Source organism: Vicia villosa, unplaced genomic scaffold, assembly GCF_029867415.1.
Source record: "Vicia villosa cultivar HV-30 ecotype Madison, WI unplaced genomic scaffold, Vvil1.0 ctg.000854F_1_1, whole genome shotgun sequence".
Taxonomy (NCBI): domain Eukaryota; kingdom Viridiplantae; phylum Streptophyta; class Magnoliopsida; order Fabales; family Fabaceae; genus Vicia; species Vicia villosa.
Genome location: NW_026705384.1, coordinates 432,910 through 442,801, shown reverse-complemented (window position 1 = coordinate 442,801; position 9,892 = coordinate 432,910). Strand labels below are relative to the sequence as shown.

Below are 9,892 nucleotides of genomic sequence, written 5' to 3'. Positions count from 1 at the left end.
GAAGCAACTCCTAAATGAGGTAGTTGCGAAAACGAAAGTAAAAACACAAATAGGCAAAATGGGAAGGAGAAATGCTCGAATTTCCATAAAAAGTGGTATCGCTACAGTTCCCATATCTTTGATCTTCTCAATGCTTTGCTTCAGAAGCGTAATGGTTGGATTGATCTGTCCGCTTTACCAAGGGTGTATAGTGGTTTTCGTGAAGGGTATTCAGACTGCAGCCTCTCGCTTTTGATCCCTAACTTTTGCCTGGATCGCCCTTTCGGGTTTTCAATCCAGCGGGATACCCCTTTTTGCCTAAGTCGCCCTTTCGGGTTTTCAACTTAGCGGGTTATACTCTTTTTGTTTTATCCCTAATTTTTGCCCAAACCCTTTTGGTTTGCCGGGATGCCCTTATTTTTGCCTAGGTACGTCGACCTAGCGGGTCCTTTAAGCGTAGTACTTTTTGACTGAGTCTGAATTGACTGGAAGTGGAACGTCTTCCCCATCCATCTTTGTCAGGATTAATGCACCACCTGAAAATGCTTTCTTCACAATGTATGGTCCCTCATAGTTGGGAGTCCATTTGCCCCTTGGATCGGTGTGAATTGGCAAGATCTTATTTACGACTAGGTCACCTGTGTGGAATTCTCGAGGCCGAATCTTCTTGTCATACGCTTTCTTGATCCTCTTTTGGTACAACTGGCCATGGCAGATAGCAGATAAGCGTTTCTCCTCAATTAGATTGAGATGATCAAGCCTCGTTTGAACCCATTCTGTTTCATCGAGTTTGGCGTCCATCAAGACTCTCAACGAAGGAATTTCCACTTCGACAGGTATTAAGGCCTCCATACCGTAGATAAGAGAGAAGGGAGTTGCCCCAGTTGAAGTACGAACCGAAGTTCTATAGCCATGCAAAGCAAATGGCAACATCTCATGCCAATCTTTATACGTTCTAACCATTTTCTGGACAATCTTCTTTATATTCTTGTTAGCAGCTTCGACTGCGCCATTCATCTTTGGCCGATAGGGTGATGAATTGTGATGTTCAATCTTGAACTCTCCACACAACTCTGCCATCATCTTGTTGTTAAGATTGGACCCATTATCAGTGATGATCTTATTCGGAACCCCATATCGACATATGATTTCTTTCTTGATGAAGCGAGTAACGACTTGCTTGGTTACGTTCTTGTAAGAAGCAGCTTCAACCCATTTGGTGAAGTAGTCGATAGCAACAAGAATAAATCTGTGTCCATTTGAAGCTTGCGGCTCGATTTGTCCAATCATATTTATGCCCCACATGGCAAATGGCCATGGCGATGTCAGAACATTCAAAGGAGTTGGAGGAACATGAATCCTGTCAGCATACACTTGGCATTTGTGACATTTCTTCACGTATACATAACAATCACTTTCAATGGTCATCCAATAATATCCTGCTCGCAAGATCTTTTTGGCCATGGAGTGCCCATTGGAATGGGTTCCAAAAGATCCTTCATGAATTTCCCGCATGATCAATTGTGCTTCGTGTCTATCCACTCATCTGAGCAAAACTGAATCATAGTTTCTTTTGTACAGGACGTCTCCTGACAAGAAGAATTTGGATGCTAACCTTCGAAGCGTTCGCTTATCCCCAATTGTAGCATCTTCGGGATACTCTTGTTTCTCAACATACCTTTTGATGTCATAATACCATGGCTTTTCATCATACACATCTTCAGTAGTGAGACAATGAGCAGGGAATACATGGGCTGGCTCTTTGTAACGGAGGATCCTTATGTCTGGCACTTCTTTAGGGGAGCTAACTCTGAACATAGCTGCCAAAGTAGCCAAAGCGTCTGCCAATTGATTCTCCTCTCGTGGGATATGATCGAAAGTGATTTCCTCGAAAGCGGGCAACAACTCCAAGATATAGTCCTTGTAAGGAACTAAGTTGGGGTGTCGTGTCTCCCAATCACCTCTTACTTGATGTATGACCAAGGCAGAATCCCCATAAACCTCAAGGATCTTGATCCTCATATCAATGGCTGCTTCGAGGCCCATTATGCAAGCTTCGTACTCTGCGACATTGTTTGTGCAATCAAAGCATATTCTAGCTGTGAAAGGGATGTGGGTTTGACGAGGAGAAGTCAAAACTGCCCCAATACCATGGCCCATAGCATTTGATGCACCATCGAACGTGAGAGTCCATCGCTCTCCTGGTTCGGGTCCTTCATTATCATCCAGTTTCATGATATCTTCATCAGGAAAGTCAAACTTCATTCACTGATACTCTTCTAATGGCTGATGAGCAAGATGATCTGCAAGGACACTTCCTTTGATGGCCTTCTGCGTGACATACTGGATATCATATTCTGATAAAAGCATTTGCCACCGGGCTAGTCTTCCTGTAAGGGCCGGTTTTTCAAAGATGTACTTTATCGGGTCCATTTTGGAGATCAATAGAGTGGTGTGAGTCAGCATGTACTGCCTCAGTCGGCGAGCAGCCCATACCAAAGCACAGCAAGTTTTCTCGAGTAGTGAGTAGCGGGATTCACAATCGGTAAACTTTTTGCTCAGGTAATAAATGGCGCACTCTTTTCGACCAGACTCGTCATGTTGGCCCAGCACACACCCCATAGATCCTTCAAGCACAGTTAAGTAAATAAGAAGTGGCCTCCAAGGAACCGGAGGCATGAGAATTGGTGGTTCTTTGAGATACTGTTTGATCTTTTCAAAGGCTTCTTGACAATGATCATCCCAACGGATATCTTGATTCTTACGCAGCAACTTAAAGATGGGTTCACAAGTGTCAGTGAGATGAGAAATGAACCTGGCTATGTAATTCAATCTCCCAAGGAAACCTCGGACCTCTTTTTCATTCTTTGGTGCTGGCATGTTCTGTATTGCTCTTACTTTATCAGGGTCGACTTCAATCCCTCGTTGGCTCACAATGAATCCAAGTAACTTTCCAGATCGTACTCCAAAAGTGCACTTATTTGGATTAAGCCTCAACTTGAATTTTCGCAAACGAGCAAACAATTTCTCAAGATATACCAAGTGTTCCTCCTCAGTTTGGGATTTTGCAATCATATCATCAACGTATACTTCAATCTCCTTATGGATCATATCATGGAAAAGGGTCACCATCGCACGTTGATACGTTGCACCAGCATTCTTAAGACCAAAAGGCATCACCTTATAACAATACGTACCCCACGGAGTAGTAAAGGTAGTCTTGGTCATATCTTCGGGAGCCATCTTTATTTGATTATAGCCAGAAAAACCATCCATGAAGGAGAACACCGAATACTGAGCAGTGTTGTCGACTAGCACATCAATATGAGGCAGAGGGAAATCATCCTTCGGACTTGCCCTATTCAAATCTCGGTAGTCAACACACATGTGTACCTTTCCGTCCTTCTTAGGAACAGGTACTATGTTTGCAATCCAAGGAGGATACTCACACACAGATAAGAAACCAGCCTTCAACTGTTTTTCAACTTCTTCCTTGATTTTCAAAGCCATATCAGGTCGAGTTCTTTGTGGTTTTTGCTTTACAGGCGGACATTCTGGTTTGAGCGGTAGCCTGTGCATAACTATATCCGTGTCTAAACCAGGCATGTCTTCATATGACCAGGCGAAGATATCAACATATTCTCGGAGCAACTCGATCAACCTTCTCTTCACATCACTTTGCAAAGTGGCACCTATCTTGACCTCTCTCTTTGCCTCTTCTGTACCGAGGTTAATGATTTCTATGGCTTCTTGATGCGGCTGAATGGATTTCTCTTCTTGTCTCAAGAGTCTTTCCAATTCTTCAGGGACTTCACAATCTTCCCCATTATCTTCATCGGCTCGGTCTATTGGATTCTCAAGGATATCAAGACGTGGAACTGTAACATTATCATTTTTGATGGAATTCGAGCGGGATCTGCACGATGGATGGTTCATGCCTTAGAATGTAACACATAAAGAAAAAGAAAAGGAAAAGTTTTGCCATTTTTGAAAAAGTTTTTTTAAAGTAAAAATGAAAGAAATGGAACAGTAATTGCATGCGAAAATATGATTTTCATTCCATATTAAACAAATTGAAACACATGGGGGGCCCTTCTTTATACAAGATATCAAAATGCTTAGGGCGAAGCATATGATTTATCGAAACAAGAAAATTACATCTCCATAAAAGTGACTCTGGGGATGTCCAGTATGGTCCAATTGTTAAGTTCTTGTCCAGGTGCAGCATGGCAAATGAATCTGGAGGGATCTTCTTCATCATCATCATCCACAGCGAGAACTTGACTTCCAGAACTGGTGCTTGCACTGACAAACACTTGAGAAATGGGGGGGATCACCTTCTTTCCAGGAGTTATGCTGAGCTGAGTAGAAGAAGATGGTTGATACCCAAGGCCATACTTGTCTCGCTTCTCCTAAACGTCAATCAGCGTGCCCCAGGCACTGTGGGGAGTACCAGCTTCTAAGAAAGCCTTAGCATCATTTAAAGACGAGAGGGGTGCTCCGAGTTCCTTCTTGTTCTCAATCACAGGGAGTTTGTCAACTGACACAATCTCTAAGGCTTGAAAAGGTGTCTCTTGTATCTCTCCCTCCACTTCAACATAACGGTATGATGCCAGATTATTGACTATCAAATCCTCTTCACCAGTGATCACAACAATCTTGTCATTCACAACAAATTTCAAACACTGATGGAGGGTAGATGTCACAGCCCCAGCAGCATGGATCCAAGGACGACCCAAGAGGCAAGTGTATGAAGGACGTATATCCATAACATAGAAGGCGATATAGAACATGTGAGGGCCAATCAAGACAGGCAGATCAATTTCCCCTTCTACGGACCTTCTAGAACCATCAAACGTTCTGACACTCATAGTGCATGGTCTCATCATAATCCCATCCATACTCAGCTTAAACAAAGTGGCCTTGGGCATCACATTAAGAGAAGAACCTGTATCAAACAGAACTCGAGACAACACAGCATCCAGACACTTGACGGAGATATGCAACGCTTTGTTGTGTGCTCTACCTTCAGGTGGAAGTTCCTCATCACAAAAACCCAAACAGTTACCAGCAGCAATGTTGGTCACAACTCCTTCAAACTGAGGCACGGTAATGTCTTGAGTCACATGAGCGGAAGCCAGCACCTTCATTAGAGCATCGCGGTGAGCTTCTGAGTGCACCAAAAGGGACAAGATGGAAATCTTAGCTTGAGTTTGGTCAAGTTGATCAATCACCTTGTAGTCACTTTTCTTAATGATTCTCAAAAGTTGCTCAGCATCTTGTGCAGTACGGGTCTCGGGAGGATCAGCAACAACTTGCTTCCCCTTCGCTTGTGCATTGGCATCTTTCTTGGTCTCTTTAGGAAGTGGAGGAGGGGCAGCAAAGATTCGACCACTACGAGTGATGCCACTAGTCCCAGCAATATTTGTGATGCTCGAATTACCCACTGGAGGACAATCATACTTCTTCCCTCGAATATACACATCATTATAACTCCAAGGAACATCATTAGAATCATTCACAGGAGAGGGAACGAGAGATGAGGTTGAAAGAGTTGAAGGAGCATTTGGAACCTGAATAACCATCGGAGTTCTCGGAGTTTGAATGGTCAATGGAGCACTCGGTGCATGAATAACCAGCGGGGTCCTTGGTGCTTGAATGGCCAAAGGCGTGCTCTGAGTTTTTGACGCCTCATCAGGATGGTAAGGGATTTCTAGGATGGCCACATCTTCAATAGGAACGACCCTTTCCACTCTAAGAACACCTTCGTCCATTAGTTTCTGGATTTCTTCTTTCAACCTAGCGCACTCCTCAAGATTAGAAGAACATTGCAAACAGTAGTCATGTAGCTCACACAAAACCTTTTGTTGCAAAAGATGTTCTCTGATAGTTGCTAGCGGCATCTTAACCTCACTAACATCATTCACTAGGATCTGATCATCACATAACTCAATAGCATTGGTCGCACCAGCATGAGGAGGCATAGGGTTATTCTGCACGTTGGGACCAGTAGGAGTGAATGAGATAAGCTTGTCATCAAGAAGATCCTGAACCTTTAACTTGAATGCTCTACACTTTTCAATAGTATGGCCCGGGGCCCCTGAATGAAATTCACACCGAGCATTAACATCATAACCAGGAGGGAGAGGGCTAGGTGGAGGTCCAAGTTCACGGAGTTGAACCAATTGACCAGCAAGCAACTGAGGGAGAAGTTGGGCATATGACATCGGAACCGGATCAATACGCCTATCTTGGAATCTTGTTCTTTGTGGGCCCCTTTGACCTTGAGGCCTAGGGTTCTTTTGACGATTCTGAGGAGCAGCAGCTTGTTGTTATGGTACGAAAGGCTGTTGGGGTGCCATCCATGGTTGTGGAAGAGCAGCAGCATATGCTTGAGGGACATATGGACCAGGAACAGCATAAGGCATCGGATAATAAGGAGGTGGAACAACAGAATATGCAGGAGCTCGGCCTTGGTCAACAGAAGCGGTGCTAGTCTCACCTTCCTTCTTCTTCACAAACCCAGAATACGGCTTCTTACCATTACCACTTGAGGTGCTAGGATTAGTAACACCTTGAATGGTACCGGCTTTGACACAGTTCTCAACCCTCTCACCAATGATGACCACATCCGAAAAGGAAGCAGAAGTATTACTAACCATGTGCTGAAGATACGGCCCTTTCAGAGTTCCCATAAACAGATCAATCAATTCTCGGTCCAATAAGGGAGGTTGAACTCGAGCAGCAAGTTCACGCCATCTCTGGGCGTATTCCTTAAAGGACTCTTCAGATTTTTGTGACATATTCTGCAGCTGGGCACGGCTAGGAGCCATAGCAGTATTGTAGTGGTATTGTTTCAAGAAGGCATCAACAAGTTCTCCCCAAGTACTGACATTAGACCTCTCGAGTTTCATATACCACTCCAACGGGGCTCCAGTGAGACTATCCTGGAAGAAATGCATAAGCAGAGGTTCGTTCTCAGCGTGAGCGGCCATCTTACGGCAGTAGGAACGAATGTGAGTCTCTGGGCAGGTAACTCCCTTGTACTTATCAAAAACTGGCACCTTGAACTTCAGGGGAATAACAATCCCAGGTACCAAGCACATAGCAGCGGTGTCGAAACTTGAAGTTTTAGCAACCTCAACAGCCTTAAGACGTTCTTCAAGAGCTTGGTACATCTTAGCAGTCTCGGTCAACTCAGAAGTAAGATCATGTTCAAGATCAATAACCTCATGGTGGTCATCCACTACTTTAAGTGTCTCATTAATAGGAGTCTCCTTGGTTTTCACCCCTCCATCAACAGAATTGGTAGGAGTATCTTTGATCAATCCAGCAACGCTCTTTCTGAGCTCTTCTTGTCCCTGGACAACAACATGGAGGGTCTCCATAAGTTGGGTCATCCTTTCCCCCATAACATCCATATCCCTACGAAGGTCGGCTTGATTCTGTTCAAATTGGTCCATGATTCTCTTCTCGTTGTTCCTGGTGCGGTAAGGATGAAAGGAAGTCAGCTTTGTCGTTGAAGCAGAAATCTGTTGCTGAAAGGGACCCCAATTAGTTTCTTGTACAATAACCTGAAAATGCAATGTGATAATGTGAATGCATGAGTGCATGTGTGCGTATGACGTGATGTGCCATTTTTAGAGTATCCAAGATTTAATATTGATCCAGAATAGCTAACAATGTGACAAAAGATAAGTATCAAGAGAAACTAGTTCTTTTTCATTCATAACAAAAATTTAAATTTGGGCAAGCCATACATCAACAAGATAGTTCAACAAGGGAAATAAAAGACCCCATCCAACAAGTCTGGTGGTGGTCGAGACATACAGACTCAAACATCAATCCATCTGAATATAAAACAGAGGTCCTCCTTGTCTGAAGTGCTCGTCGCTCCACTTCTTAGTTTCATCAAACAGTTTCTTGGTTGCTTCTCGATCTCTTCCTTTAAGAAGGCTTTGAATCACCTCGTCTTTGCGCAACAAATGCCCATCCAACTTCTTGCAGCACTCCCTAAGTTCGTCACATCCTTTACATTCTGGGAGATAATCCTTCTCAGGTGCATTCTCCATACTTGCCATTTGATCTCTGAGTTTGACATTCTCTTCTGTTAGTCGAGCGGAGCGGAGGTGACTTCCTTTCAGCTGTGTCTCAACTGCTATTCTCTGAGTAGTCTCATCTTCCAGTTTCTTTTTCATAGTCCTCAGCTGATATTTAGTCTCTTTTTCTAACTGGAGCTTGTGGGCTTTCAAGTCTTCTCTGTACTCTTGCTTGAGTTTCTCTTCTGCCTCCTTTATAGCCTTTTTTATGATCTTCTCGTTATCCTCGACAACAATAGTGGTAGCTTTTTCACCCTTTTCAGTTCTAGTCCTCTTTTGAACTCTGGAAGATCCTCCTTTCAACATTTTAACCTCATGTGCTAATTCGGCCCTTTTCTGATTCACCAAGAAGTACTCTATCTTAGCATCTTGCCCCTTCTCACGCAACCGGATGTTTTCCACATGTACTTGGGTATAGTCTTCAGCCGGCACGGTGGCAGTTAAAACTTCAGGTGGTTGTTGATACAATGGTTTAACCTTCGGGAAAGGCAACAGGCGTTCCTTGACTCTATCTTTCACCCAATCAGTGTAGGCTTGTTTAGCAACGACATTCTTCCTTCCTAAGGAAGTTCGGTCATCTGTATGAATACTATTCCAGGCGCTCTCACTTTTTCTAGACCCACTGGATCAGCCCCTTTCTCAAAGCAAACAGATTCAAATATTTCTTTGTCTAATGGCTTGTCCTTTAGCGCAAAACCTAACTGGCGCAGCGCTAGCCTCGGATTGTAATTGATAACTCCTTTTGTTCCTATGAGGGGAACGTTGCCAAAACTACCACATCTAGTAATAACCTCCTCTATCCCCTTTCCAAGGTGATACCAAACGATGTCATTTGCCGTAAGCCCCATGATCCTTTGAGGCCATTTCTGTGAGTCCCTTGTTGTGACAAACGGTCCACTTTTAGGCAAGTGTGAAGTGAACCACTCGTATAACAACGGTAAACAGCCTCCAACTGCTCCCTTCGTCCCATACCTGGAATGAACAGCATAATAAGTATCCGCCAAGAGAGTAGGCACGGGGTTTTGATCCATAAAGAGGCAAATGGCAGTGAGGTCGACGAAATTCGGGATATTCGGGAACAACACCAAACCATAGATCATAACAGCTAAGAGAGCATTGAATTCCTTCCATTTCTTCCCAATAACAAGGGCATCAGCTTTTCTCATCAGAAATTTAACATAGAATCCGTGGGTTCCACCATTAGGCTTCCAGTTATCTGTAACATCTTTCATGCTCAAATAAAGAGCACCAGCAATTCGATCCATTTTCGGTTTCTCAGGTACACATACAAAAGGGATCCTATGTTGAACCTTAATCTTGAGGATGTCAGCATATTCTTCAAGGGTTGGTGCCAGTTGGTAATCAAGAAAGGTGAAACATCGTAACTCAGGATCGTAGAACTGAAGAAGTGTGTATAGAGCCCATTCATCAACCCGAGAAGTTAACATGTGTAAGATATGGCCATATGTCTTCCTGAACTCATCCAAGTTATGCCCAGTAACTGAAGTACTCAAACGAATCAGAGGCGTTATATCCTCACGGAAGAAACTGCAGGTGAAGGTACGCCTAGTAACCTCTTTGGTAACTGTCACATTGTTAGCCATTTCAAGTGAAGAAGATAATAACTTTGGATACCCTGAAAAAAAATGGCATGCACATGAGAAATAATAATACTTTTTTCTTTCTTTTTCTTTTCTTTTCCTTTTTTACATATCTTTTTCTTTTCTTTTCTTTTCTTTTTTTTCGTTTTTTTTTTGTTTTTTGAAAGATAAACATGCCATGATGTAAATGATGCAATGGAAGTTTCCCCACAT

General features: G+C 43.4%; 1 protein-coding gene across 1 annotated transcript; it reads right to left on the bottom strand.

Moving 5' to 3' along the window:
* Positions 1-8,638: 8,638 nt before the first annotated feature.
* On the bottom strand, positions 8,639-9,682 carry LOC131631657 (uncharacterized). The gene is made up of 2 exons (XM_058902428.1): positions 9,368-9,682; positions 8,639-9,283 (listed from the first exon to the last, which is right to left on the bottom strand). Exons 1-2 carry the CDS (start codon positions 9,680-9,682, stop codon positions 8,639-8,641), a joined length of 960 nt encoding a protein of 319 aa, XP_058758411.1.
* Between the last annotated feature and the right edge of the window lie 210 nt (positions 9,683-9,892).